Raw genomic sequence first — 13,678 nt, 5'->3', positions numbered from 1 at the left:
CCGCGACCCCGAAAGGGAAGAAGCGGTCAAGAAGATGGATGGATGGATGGATGTTCTACCGCTGCAGCTGTGTTGCTTTTCTTGATGAAAATGTTCTCCTGTAGTCGCATATGCTTGCAGATACTTATCAATTTCCGTCGCCGGAAGTACGTAACTCAGCTGTTTGTCCCCGTTGCCATGGTGAATCGTGCTGTCTTTGCTCCATTGATCAGGGCTTTTTATGGTCGCGACGCTCACACCTGATTCTGGTTCTGACAACTTCAAGTTGATTGAATCAAACATTTTCAGCTGTTCTGGAACCGAAAACCCTGAGTTTGAGAATTTAGAGTCCAGTGACTCTAAGTTCAGGTTTGAACTCTAAATTTGTTGAACCTGCTTCTTGAAACGGGCCCCTGATCTTTACATTTAGAGTTCAAACCTGAACTCAGAGTTAACTGACTCAAAGTTCCCAAATTCCGTTTTCTGTTTCAGAACAGCTGAAAAAAGTTTGTTCAATCAACTCTGAGTAGTTGGACTCAGAGTCAGGTATGAACGTCGCGACCATAAAAATCCCTGAACAATGGATCAAAGACATTATGATTCACCATGGCAACAGGAACAAACACCTTTAGGGCTTATTACTTCATGGCGACAGAAATTGATGTGTTCCTACAAGCATATGCCGACTACGAGCACATTTTCCACAAAAAGATCAACACAGTTGCAGCGGTTAAACTTAGAGTTTTAATGGGAGAAAATAAGTCCCAGAGGTAATGCGTATGTCTACATTTGTATCATTTCAATTCAGGACAAGTACTAAATAATGTCAGAAAGGTCATTTTGTCACATGTTAAGTGAGGAATGGTTTTTGATCTGTCAATAATATGACGAGGAATCTCCCTAATTGCATGAATGACCGTTTTTCATAACCCCAAATTTTACTTGCATACATAGTTGACATTTGCATCTCTAAAACTCGCTCCTCACATCTGAATCCTACATTTCACCGAAATGCATTTCTGCTTGTGTAGTTTCAAAGTAATCTTTAGTTTAGATCAGCAGACACTGACCGTAATGGAAACTGTCACTGCTTCTGTTTTCCTGATGGGCGGAGTTTTCAGGACATCCATTTTTGTCACTTCTTACTCTCTTTTTCATATTTGTCAGTTCTTTTAATGAGGTCACTGAAAGGAGTTAGCTAAATAAAAAAATGACTCCTGGACACATTTATTTTCAGATAAACAGGTGATCGGTCTGGTGGAGAACCAGAGTGACTGGTACCTGGGTAACCTGTGGAAGAACCACAAACCTTGGCCCGCACTGGGAAGAGGCTTCAACACAGGTAGAAGCTGATGAAGGTCCTTTCCCTGCTGTTCCTGAAAACCCAGAAAATGCTCAGATGTGTTTACAACTTTGGTCATTTTAGGCGTCATTCTTCTGTACTTGGAGCGGCTGCGCCGAATCAGCTGGGAGCAGATGTGGCGGCTGACTGCGGAAAGGGAGCTAATGAGCATGCTCAGTACATCACTCGCTGATCAGGTCAGAAACCTTCATAAAAAAGAAACCATTTGTGTAGAAGATCTCAGTTTCTCAGCTGACCGTGCATTGGGGTATTATGCTGAACTTCTCTGTGTTATTGACACATGACACAAATCATGGTCAACACATTCTCATCCTCAAGTCCTCACATATTGTCGTTTTGGGTGTCCCCAACTGATTGTTCTGTGACCCATGTCTGAGAAAGGTGCTATACAAATAAACTTTACTTACTTACTTAGGTTCTGGCCCTTCCTAAAATCAAGGGTACACAACCCTGGGGACGTGGTACCAGACATGGACTTGTCCTTGGGACGCGTCTGGTACCGCTACCCAAACCCGGTAACAGTACCCTAACCTTAACCCAGCACCGTGTCAGGGGCGTGAACCTCCCCCGGACATGAACCTGTACTGGGTTAGAGGAATGGGTTAGGAGAACAGGTGTTCGGACCCTAGAGTACCGGTGTGCTATAGGGCGGGTTCCAGTTTGCGGCCCGGAAGTTGGAGACCCATGATTTAATGGAAACAGTCAGCAGTCAGCACTTCAAAAAAACGACAAGTTGGAGACGCACAAAACGCCAGTTTTTGACACAGAGGATCCTTTAACCCAGGGGTCTGCACCCTGTAACAATTTGATCTCGTTCTCTAATTATCAAAATCTAGAAGGAGCTGCATAGTCTTACTTTAGCCTTTAAGAAATTTGGATTTGTATTAATGACCTTCTTTTTTATAAAATAATAAATATAAATTATGTCTACTTTTTTGGCACGAACAAAAGCAAAAATATAAAAACAACCCAGCACTCTAAAAATGTGATTTTTTTTTTTTTAATTATTATTATTTGGGGTTTTTTTTGTGTTTGACAGAAGCTCATATAACTTATTATCAAAATAAAACATGCTCTGTTCCAAACAGGATCATCTCAGTGCAGCTCAGAGCAGCTTAGTAACCAGTGTTGAGCAGCATAAGATAATTTGTGTTTTAAACTCATAAAAGATCAAACCTTTTACCAAAGTTTTGCATATAAAATCTGTTCATTCTGGAGGTAGAGTTGATCAAACAAGACGTCTTCAGGTCAACAGGATGTAAAAACCTACATAGTTTATCATCTGTTTGAACCTCAGCATCAATTTATACATTTAACTAATCTAAATTAAATAAAGGATAATTAAGTAATTATTACTTTAAAAAAATTGCTATTTTATTTTTCTTTATCCTATTTATATTTTTTCCTATTCCCCTCTTCATCCTCATCAGTCTTACTCTGCTGGGTTTTGTTATTTTAGTTTGGATCTTGGTAGTCTTAGTTTGTGGACTTTGTTTATTTGTTTTCTTTAGGTAGTTTTGGTTAGGCAGCCATTATCAGGAGCTGCTGACTCTGACGGTCCACACGTCTGGATCAGCAGTCTCCATGAATTATTTTATGTTTGGTCAAGGAGCCTCAATGGAGAGGTAAAAGAGACACATGTGGATCTGGAGCTGCAGATTGCAGACTCCTCCTTTAACCAAAAACGTCAACACGTGATGATTTCGGGATGAGAATGTGTTGAAATGACAGTATTTGAGCTCTGGAAAGTCCTCTTTTCCATTGTAGTCCTCGTATTCTGGACCACCTCTGACCCGATTCACTGTATCACCGTCTGAGTGCTCAGAGGACTAGCGTCTCTGCTAATTGTAATGTGTGTTTACAATCATGCAGGACATCTTCAACGCTTTCATAAAGCAGAACCCGGTGCTGGTCCACCAGCTGCCCTGCTTCTGGAACGTCCAACTGTCTGACCACACCCGCTCTGAGCAGTGCTACACCGAGGTGTCCGACCTTAAGGTACAACTCAGAGTGAACCTGTGAGCTGCACTCACACACCTTCAACACACTTGGACATGCTGGTAGCAGGTTGTCAGAGAAGACCTGTAACCTGAAGTGGAACACTGCATTGATCTGAGTTTGTTTCCAGGTGATCCACTGGAACTCCCCGAAGAAGCTGAGAGTGAAGAACAAGCACGTGGAGTTCTTCAGGAACCTCTACCTGACCTTCTTGGAGTACGATGGAAACCTGCTGCGGCGGGAACTGTTCGGCTGCCCGAGTCAGGCCAGCCCTGAGAGCATCCAGGTGAAACTCAGACACCCACAGATCCAGGCTTCTCACCGTGACACCATCAGCTCCATCCTCAAACCCGTTCATTGTTGATCACCAGCGCGTAGAAGACGTTTCACCAGAGTCTGAGTACAGTTAACCTCCCTGCTTGGTCTGTCTGCAGTGATCACTCATCCTGATCCAGGATTAGAGGACTCAGACCAGCAAAGATCACTGTGATGGATACTGTTAGGAGGCTCTGAGAACCCTTTCAGTCTCGTGCTGCTTAGGATGGATTTAGGGTTTTCAGGGTTTGGGTTAGGATGGATCTTCAGTTTGAGTCCAGTTCACTGAAACTGTTTTAAATCCACAGTATTGTGTTGCTTCCACTCTGCTGCAGAGTTCTGAAAGTTCTTCAGAAAACCTGAATCTTCTTGGTTTCTACTGGTCCTTAAAGGAAAGGCGGACATCTCCTTCCCAAAATGCATTGCTCAGGGGTTCTTGTACTGAGGCAGAGTACATAAAACTTTGACCTCTGTGAAAATTAGTTCTTAAAGACAAATGTCTATGCTGCAAAGACAAAATCACTCACTTTTCATGACTGGATTATACCAGCATTAATCTGATCTGGCAGATTAGACAGTTGAAACAAACATCTGGACGATGTTGGAGTTCTAAACACCAAAAAATGTGAAAATCAAACTAAAATTCATATTTAGCCGTTAGTGGTTGTAAAAATGATCTAAACTCAGACACCCCCCCTAACATTTCCTCCTCAGCCCCCACTGGTCTCAGAGGAGCCTGAAGACTCCTCCTCTCCTCACAGCGTCTTGCCACTCTTTTGTCTTCAGCTCCAGACGGCTCTGGAGGAGCTGGACGAGGACGACCAGTGCTACGACTTCCGGCGCGAGCGGCTGACCGTCCACAGAGTGCACCTGGAGTTCCTGCAGTACGAGTACACGCCCATCGAGGATGATGTGACGCTGGTGGCCCAGCTCTCCATGGACAGGTGCGACACCTGCCGACCACAATTAGACAATTAGCCGAATGTTTGTTTCACTTAAACAAATGAGCCGCTGTTCACATTTCCATGGTCACATCGAGAAGCTCTGTGGAGTCTGGTGGAGATTTTCCAGCGTTCTCAGTCCTGCTACCGAGCCTGTCTGTGGCAGTTCGATTGACAGAGATTTTAAAGGAGAAATACTCAGAAATGCAAAAAACAAAATGATTTCTTATTACATTTGTTTTCTTACATTAGAAAAATGCCGCACAGACATGTTCAAAACTCTATAAACAGATTTTCATCGAAGGGGGACTTTAAAGAAGAATTACTCATTTATGTACAAAAAGCAAGCATCCTAAAATGATCCCTACCTTCTGACGTTGTGGTTCTTCTGCAGGCTGCAGATGCTGGAGGCCATCTGTAAGCACTGGGAGGGCCCCATCAGCCTGGCGCTCTACATGTCTGACGCCGAGGCTCAGCAGTTCCTGCGCTACGCCCAGGCGTCCGAGGTCCTCAAGAACCGCAAGAACGTGGGCTACCACATCGTCTACAAGGAGGGACAGTTCTACCCCGTCAACCTGCTGAGGAACGTGGCTCTGAAGAACGCCAACACCCCCTACGTGTTCCTGACTGACGTGGACTTCCTGCCCATGTACGGGCTGTATGATTACCTCAGGTAAGACGACACTATCAGTTTTTTTTCTCCTAAAGAGAGATTTTTTAAATCCTCCACCATCTGTGGGTTAAAGTGACTCATCTTTAGATTCTTTAACCTGATTAAAGGAGTCCTTCATATCAAAGGAACAATTATGAAATCAGATTAATTGGGATTTGGGAGACATTAACAGAGCGGACAGCAGAGGATGGGGTGGTGTCCTGGAGTGGGGGTTTGCAGGACTGAGCTGCTTCACATTTCAAGCTGCATGTGAATCTGTTTCCTGTTTTTTTGACCGGTTGATGTCTGACACATGCTCTGATGGTCGGCTGCTCTTCCTTCAGTTTTTACAGCATCCCAGTGTCCACTTTGTTCTAAAAACTCCCAGGTTGTGTTTGAATTCCCCCACTCCTCACTCCTGACTGCTCTATATTGTCATGCTGTCTGAATCTATAAGTCCAAAATCCAGGAAATTTAGAGTGCAGCATTGCTCACTGGAGTGCTGAATAAAGACCACAATGCATTACGTTTGACTGGTTCGTAATTTAGAAAAAATGTAAATACATTTTTCAAATATCATCCAAGTTTTCATCATCAGTGGACTCATTAGTCTTAGAAAATGTTTTTAGTAGGTTTTTGATTCAGCAGATGGATGACATCATTTCTGGCTTTTTAAAAAGTAGTGAGCTTGGAGTCTGAATCACTCTAAAGTCTTTCTGCTGTTATGAGGGAATTCAGACATAGCCTAACCCTGGGCTCCCTCGGCTAGCGTTACAGCTCTGCACCGCAGGCTTTACGTAACTTTAAAAGTGCAAAAGGAAATCCCACTGCAGACGATCACGTCCGACCTCTGCGGTCTGGCCTCTGCAGCGCTGCGAATCAGTTTCATCAGGTTTTTGCCAAACAATGCGACTGAACCGCTGCGAAAAGGGGGGGATTAATGTACTTCCTATATAAATGGGGGGTTACCGCGTGAACCTACGTGAGTTCTGAGTTATGGGAGGTCAGCAGCAGAGCCTGTGGTATGGCGTTACATTTCTGCCATAAGTCTCCCACATACATATATCAAACTCCACACACGCTGGGAACGTTCCACAGGCACAAGACAGTCTCCACGCCTGCTCCTTTAATCCTCCGCGCTGGTGAAACGTCTTCTCCGTGCTGGTGAAACGTCTTCTCCGCTGGTGAAACGTCTTCTCCGCTGGTGAAACGTCTTCTCCGCTGGTGAAACGTCTTCTCCGCTGGTGAACATCTTCTCCGCTGGTGAAACCTCTTCTCCGCGCTCCTAGGAGTATTCTTACGCTCCTCTGACCTCTCCTGCTCACCTGCGAAAGTATTCGAGGGGGTGGAACTAGTTTTAGGAGCCTAAGAATACTTTCACAGGAGAGCAGGAGAGGTCACAGGAGCGAAAGAGTACTCCCACAAGCGCGGAGAAGAGGTTTCACCACAAGCAGGAGCAGTGGAGGAGTGGAGACTGTCCTGCGTCCGTGGAACCTTCCTTGCATGCGTGGAGTGTTTATTGCCTGTGTAGAGTTTGATATATGCTCGTCCAGGACGTATGGCGGAAATGTAACGCCGTACTGTGGCTGCAGCCATCCAGTAGCCAACATTAGCCATCTGCTAAAGCTAGACCACTCCCGCATCGCACCTGATCTGTAACGCTTGCCGTGTGAGCCCGGGTAAGTCACGGTTCTCTGTATTCCTGACCCTTCTGCTGGGGCGTGATCTGCCGCTGAGTGTCGCCTCCTGTTTTGTGCTACAGAAGGTCCGTGGTGCATCTGGACATGGGGAACTCCAAGAAGGCTCTTGTGGTTCCCGCTTTCGAGACTCTCCGTTACCGCCTGTCCTTTCCCAAATCCAAAGCCGAGCTGCTCTCCATGCTGGACATGGGGACTCTCTACACCTTCAGGTGCCAAAAGCAAAACTTTGCAATTGTAAACATCTGGATGAAAGAAGGCAGGACCTGACAAAAGCCCTGTCCTCCTGCCTCCCCAGGTATCACGTGTGGCCCAAGGGTCACGCTCCAACCAACTACGCCAAATGGCGAACGGCCACCACCCCCTACCGGGTCGAGTGGGAGCCGGACTTTGAGCCGTACGTGGTGGTGAGGCGAGACTGTCCGGACTATGACCAGCGCTTCGTGGGCTTCGGCTGGAACAAGGTTTCACACATCATTGAGCTGGACGCACAGGTACGTCAGCAGGGATCAGGAGGCATCGGATGATACAGCGTTCCCTTCAGGGCTCCCTGAAAGTCTTAAAAGCATAACATTTACGAATTTGGAAATAATAAGTGGAAAATAATAAAGTACCACAACAAATACATTTTTTACTATTGTAAAATCGTTCCCAGTGGTCTTTTAATTATGATTAGAAAATACCTAAGTATTCCAAAATACCCTAAAAAAACCTCAGCAGATACCAATCAGGTCAAGAAAAGCTAGCATTGCTGCTAAAATATTAGCTCATCTCAAAATTAGCCTAAAAAATCTCAGTAGTAGTAGTTATTTGTAGTTTTTGGAAAAAGCAATCTTTTTATTAAATAAATACATTTAACACACGGCAAACGGAGCTGTCTGCTATTAGAAATCCAAAGAGGAAGAAGACCAACACGAATTTACCACAACAATGAGCCCCGGCATTGTCTGAAATGGCGGAAACTCTGCGGTTCTCCGCGAAAGTCTCGCCCAAAGCTGGTACAAGAAGAGTTCAGAGTAGACAGACACGCCCCCGCCTAGAGCAGATTCCAGCCGAGCCGACCTGAAATCCAGCTGGATCAAACTTCTCCAAAAACCGTTCAAACACAATATGGAAAATTGATGAGAAAAAATGAAAAACTGAAAGGAAAAAAAACAGAATGGACAGCAGTGTTCTTAGGGGAGAAATTCTTATGTTTTGGGCTGCCTGGTAGCTGTAGGCTGTAGCCACACGGGCAGACTGAAGCCACATGAGAAAGATCATCATGGAGCTGTGAGGTCTGGGAATCGTATATGTGGCCCAAAGGAATCTGTGACTTTTGCCTGAATTAATATGTATTTTTTTGTATTTTCATTCAAAAACATGTACATTAGTTTGTTGACAAATTTTATTCTTGTTGTTTTTATAAAATTACACCTAAAACTTTCATTATATGTTGTAAAAACAGTTTGTCAAACATTGTTGCTGTTTCCACAGCAAAATGAATCAAAATTTTCTAGACAGAATCCTCTGTTTTTGCATGATTTTATTATTTTATTTTTATGAAAAAAATGACAAAATAAAGATAAATTCACATAGGGGAGATTGTGGTTAGTAAAATTATACTGAAGAAGCAAGAAGGTATTCTTTCAAAATTGAAAATACAGAGATAAGTGCAAAAGTAGTCAAAAACTGAGTTTTAGACTCTAGGTTCCAAAGATTAAAAAATAAATGTTCTAAATGTACATGTTTGTGTGTGATATCATATGGTGATTATTTGCAGATATTAAGAAGTTGGCAAAGACTATAAAAAAAAAATATAATGATATCGTGATTAATTTTTTTTCCAGGTTTGCGATTAATTCGTTTTTTTTTTTTTTATCGATTCCCAGCCCTAGTTTACACGGATATGAGCTAGTTATGAATTCTCATCATTATATTCATGCTACAACAATGATTTTGAAAGAAAAGTAATTATTTTATTTTGTAGGAATTTCAAATAAATCACATTTGATTCGGAATGTTAATTAGCTCTGAAGATCCTGAGTCACCAAACCGAATCTTCACCTTATTGTTCTACCACAACAAAAGATTTAGGAGAAAATCCATAAGAAATGAAAAATGACCATACTGACCATATTTCTAGAATTCCTACAAAGTGATTTTCTCCCATAGTCTCTGTAGTCGTAAGACAGTCTGGTGATGATATGTAGACCTGAAAGTTTGTCTTAAATTTTTCTTCAGCAGTGTCCTCAGGTAGTTCTGTCCAGAACTGCTCAAATGCTTCCCTTTGGGTTCCTGCTCCCTGAACGTGTGTTCCTCTCCTCAGGAGTACGACCTGATGGTTCTCCCCAACGCCTTCATGATCCACATGCCCCACGCTCCAAGCTTCGACATCTCCAAGTTTCGCACCAGCTCCAGCTATCGCAACTGCCTGAACACCCTGAAGGATGAGTTCCACCAGGACCTGTCCAGGAAGTACGGCGCGGCAGCTCTCAAGTACCTTACAGCCCAGAGGAACATCTAGAGCTGGGACCTGCTGAGTCAGCAAGCCGGTCGGCTCCCACGGGCTGAAAAGGGGCCAGGACTGCCGCGCAGCAAGGCGTCACATGAGGAATCGGTTAAGCTTTACACTCCTTGGAGCATATTTGGGCTTCTGTCCACTGGTTTCCTGTCAACAAGGAGAGGCTGTGTGGACGGTTCCACGCCGGGCCTCCTACGAGCAGGATTCTACTGAGTCAGGACCAGCTACAAGGCCAGAGAACTTCCATTTTCCTGCAATTTGTTCTGACAATCAGGCCTTTCTGAACCAGCGTGTCTGAGAGGACTCGGTGGGATGTTTGTCACTTTGGAAAGACTGCAGCCAACAGGGGAATGATCTAAGCCTTACCCTGATATTCACGGAGATATTTAACGGTCTTTGCTCGGCATAACTCAAACGCATAACGCAAACCCAACGATCTGGAACACGTGCAGACGCTAACTTTTACTGCAGCTTTAGCGCAAATTCTTCTTTCAGTTTTTGGACCTCCTTCAAGGGAAATCCATGTTGTCGCGGTGACGCCGCGGGTTTCAGAGACACGCCGTGTTTGTGCGTGTTCAGACGAGAGTGTGTGTGTATTGTGCATCTATGAGTGCATGTTTTTTTGTTTGTTTACGACCATGTGTGGGTTTTTTGTGTGTGTGAGTGCATGTATCAGGGCTTGTGAGTGTTTGTGTGAGTGCATACATGGTTATTTGTGTGTGTTTGTGTGTTTGGGACATCTTCTGCTCCTATAGGTTTGTATGTGTTTGTACATCAGGGTGTCTATGTGTGTTCAGACGAGTGTGTGTATTGTGTGTCTATCAGTGCATGAATGTTTATTTGCAACCGTGTGTGGGTTTTTTGTGTCTGAGTGTGTATATCAGGCCTTGTGAGTGTGTACGTTTGCAACCTTGTGTGGGTTTTGTTGTGTGTCTGAGAGCGCATATTAGGGCTTGTGAATGTGTGAGTGCATGTGTGTGTGTGCGTGCCGGTGTTTGAGTTTGTGTGCTTGTGTGTGCATGAGTCTTGGTGTTTGGTACATCTTCAGCTCCTGCAGGTTTGTGTGTGTACATCTCTGTTTGTGTTTTTGTTGTGTACATCTTCATCTCCTGTGTGTGTGTGAGTGTGTGTGTTGTCTCAGCTGCTTCAGTCTTGCATGCTTGAACTGCGTGTTCTTTCCTGACAGGAGTTCCTATTTTCTGTCCTCCATCATCCGTCTGAGTGAAGAGATGATTGACAGGGACCAAGTCCTGCAGCACGTGCACAGCAACACGTGACCGTGGTGTGTTTGTGGAGAAGGCAGGAGCTTCTCCTTTGTGTGGAGGGTCTGAACACTGGACTTTGAGTCGTCTACTGAAAACCATTGACCTGCTGTTAATGAAGTCCAACTGAAACGAGCAAAGGCGTCCCTCACCTGCTGAACTGTTCTCTGCTTTCACTGGTTTCACCTGGAAGCCTCAGTGATCAGAACTGAGAGAGGAAGATCAGGTTTGTTAACAATCATGCCACCAGTAAATGATTCTTCCAGTTTGTGTAGAGTGGTCGTGTTTGCTCAACTGAGGTCAGTGTAGTCAGAAATAAACCTGCTGATTGGATGTCAGGAAAAGGCATCACAGCATAACAACCCAGCCAGCAAGGCCAAGAAGGCCCCGTTTGGTTTAAAAGTGGGCAGACGTGGGGTTGGCTAGCGTAGCGAGCTAACCCACTGAATCCCCACTTAAGTCAATGTGGGAAAACACAGGTGGGGCCACCACAGAAACTGCAGACAAGCACACTGGGGGCCACATTTTCTGCCCAGTTTTAAACTTGCCGGACAAGAACTTCATTTTTTGTTCAAATCTGCTGGATTGAAATGTTTCAGTAAATCAAAGAACATACACACTGGAGCTCCGGCGTTAAAGGGTTAACATCCACACTACAGATGACACTTGAGATAAACACGAGATGAAACTGAGGTGCAGATCACAGAGGGAACGGGGTCTGTATCAGACCCCACAGGAGACTCAGTAAAAGGAAAATGTTTATTTTATTTAAAAATATGGCCTGTAGGGGGCAGCAAGCTGTTCATTTCAGTTGGACGGTTTGTATTTATTTTTTGTGTTTGTCCTCGTCGCCACGGAACAGTCAGAAGATGTGAGTGATGGATTTTTCCTGATGGTTCTGGGGTGTTTTCCCCTGTAATGAAAGGCCTCGCTGCTGTTCTGACCAAAACTGGTTTCTGTTTGGTGCACACGTGCACAGGAAACCATCCAGTCCTCTGTGCTGCTTAGAGTTTACACTGGTTTAGTTTTGAAAGTTTTTTTGTTTGTTTGTTTTTCACCTGCATGTGCAGAAAGCAGAAACCCAGATTCCCCCAAACGTCAGCGTTGCATTGGGGCGATGGCGTCCCACAGAAAGCCCCGCCCCCCAACCATCCACAGCGCCTCCATGCCCTGTTGTTGATTGTGGTAAATGCTAGTGCCTTTGCTGTTTCATGAAACTGGATATTGATTGTACGGCTGAGCGGACGGGCCTGGGACAGTCAGGCACTCTATTTATTATTGTCTACTTAAATCTGTCATATTTTTCTAAGTGCTTTAAATAAACTGGCCTTTTTGTAACTCATTTGTCCGGGTTTCTCTCCTTGAGCTGATGGGGTGATGGGGTGCGGGGTGGGGGGTCTGTCTTGGGACTTCCAAAGAAATGACTCCACCAAGGTCAGAGCCTTTAAGCCGCCGAGGCTTCCAAGTGTGTAATTGGTCCTGAGAAGTGACCAATCAGAGGAACGCTGCCTTACTAGGGATGAATAGTTCCTTTGAATGAATAGTGAAATGCAAATTACAGTGAAAACAATTGTGTTCACAACTCTGCCTGCATCTTGTGCTAAAGCTAATTAATATGTAATAAAGTAACAGTTCAGTGTTTGTTAAAAAAAAAAAGCCCAGCCGTTAACAGGAGCAAAATACTAACACAAAAGACATCTTTGTTCCATTAACACTAGAATTCCTAAGCCTGCGCAAATTTGCGCAGGGAAGAGTTCCCCCCCTTTAGTCCGAGAGCCCATTGTTGTGTCATGGTGGGTCACTGATGAGCCATTAACTTGCCCATGTATATGTTAATGCAGCTTGTAGTACCTAATGTGTATTTGAACTAACAGGTTGTGTGGGGGTTATAGTTACCTGATGCATGTGGACAAGTATTGGCTTTCCTGCTTTTATTCACATTTGAACTCAAGTTCCATCTGATTCCTAACCCAGAGTTCAATATGATGTTGCTCCACCTTTTGCTGCTATTGCAGCTTCAACTCTTCTGGGAAGGCTGTCCACAAGGTTGAGGAGAGTATTTATAAGAACTCTGGATCATTCTTCCAAAAGCTCATTGGTCAGGTCACACTGATGTTGGTGGAGAAGGTCTGGCTCTCAGTCTCTGCTCTAATTCATCTCAAAGGTGTTCTATGGTGTTCAGTTCAGGACTCTGTCCTCCATGTCTTTATGGACCTTGCTTTGTGCTCTGGTGCACAAAAATGTTGGAAGAGGAAGAGCCCGCTCCAAACTGTTCCCACTAAGGTTGGGAGCATTGTCCAAATTGTTTTAAAAATATTTCTTTCACCTGCAGTGAACAGTTTTGAGGTAAAAATAAAATTTAAAAGTAAAAACAAATATTTCATGTGGACTATTCCTGAGCGGGATTCGAACCCATGACCTTCTGAATGTGAGTCCGCAGCCATAACCACTTGACCGTCTAGTGGCGGAATCTGGAATGCATGTCAAACTTAAATTTAAACATGACAACCTGGATTGCGAAATCAGGAAGTCATTGTTGATGGTTTAAAGACATTTGTCTGTGTTAAAAATATTCATTTCACCTGCATTGAACAGTTTTGGGGCTGCACGGTGGAGCGGTGGTAAGCGCTCTTGCCTCACAGCGAGAAGGCCTCGGTTCGACTCCCAGCTGGGACCTTTCTGTGTGGAGTTTGCATGTTCTCCCTGTGCATGCGTGGGTTTTCACCGGGGACTCCGGCTTCCTCCCACTGTCCAAAAACATGCTTCATAGGTTAATTGATGACTCTAAATTGCCCCAAGGTGTGACTGTGAGAGTGAATGTGTGTGTGATTGAGGCCCTGCGCCAGACTGGCGACCTGTCCAGGGTGAACCCCGCCTTTACCCATCAGCAGCCGGGATAGGCTCCGGCAGCCCCGCGACCCCGAAAGGGAGGAAGCGGTCCAGAAGATGGATGGATGAACAGTTTTAA

General features: G+C 44.6%; 1 protein-coding gene across 4 annotated transcripts in view; it reads left to right on the top strand.

Annotated features, from left to right (window-relative positions):
- large2 (LARGE xylosyl- and glucuronyltransferase 2) overlaps nucleotides 1-12,052 on the top strand; it is a 91,588-nt gene extending 79,536 nt beyond the window's left edge. For all 4 annotated transcript variants that reach the window (XM_024262983.2, XM_024262986.2, XM_024262985.2 and 1 more), the window contains 9 exons: nucleotides 1,217-1,321; nucleotides 1,406-1,518; nucleotides 3,215-3,340; nucleotides 3,471-3,626; nucleotides 4,442-4,599; nucleotides 4,991-5,269; nucleotides 7,011-7,157; nucleotides 7,244-7,439; nucleotides 9,254-12,052. In XM_024262983.2, coding sequence (XP_024118751.1) covers nucleotides 1,217-1,321; nucleotides 1,406-1,518; nucleotides 3,215-3,340; nucleotides 3,471-3,626; nucleotides 4,442-4,599; nucleotides 4,991-5,269; nucleotides 7,011-7,157; nucleotides 7,244-7,439; nucleotides 9,254-9,451 — 1,478 coding nt within the window. In that variant the 3' untranslated portion in view covers nucleotides 9,452-12,052. The remainder of the gene's footprint in view (nucleotides 1-1,216; nucleotides 1,322-1,405; nucleotides 1,519-3,214; nucleotides 3,341-3,470; nucleotides 3,627-4,441; nucleotides 4,600-4,990; nucleotides 5,270-7,010; nucleotides 7,158-7,243; nucleotides 7,440-9,253) is intronic.
- The last annotated feature ends 1,626 nt before the right edge of the window (nucleotides 12,053-13,678 follow it).

This window comes from Oryzias melastigma, linkage group LG3 (assembly GCF_002922805.2).
Source record: "Oryzias melastigma strain HK-1 linkage group LG3, ASM292280v2, whole genome shotgun sequence".
NCBI lineage: Eukaryota > Metazoa > Chordata > Actinopteri > Beloniformes > Adrianichthyidae > Oryzias > Oryzias melastigma.
The sequence above is the reverse complement of the archived record's forward strand: the minus strand, read 5'-3'. Positions and strand labels throughout refer to the sequence as shown.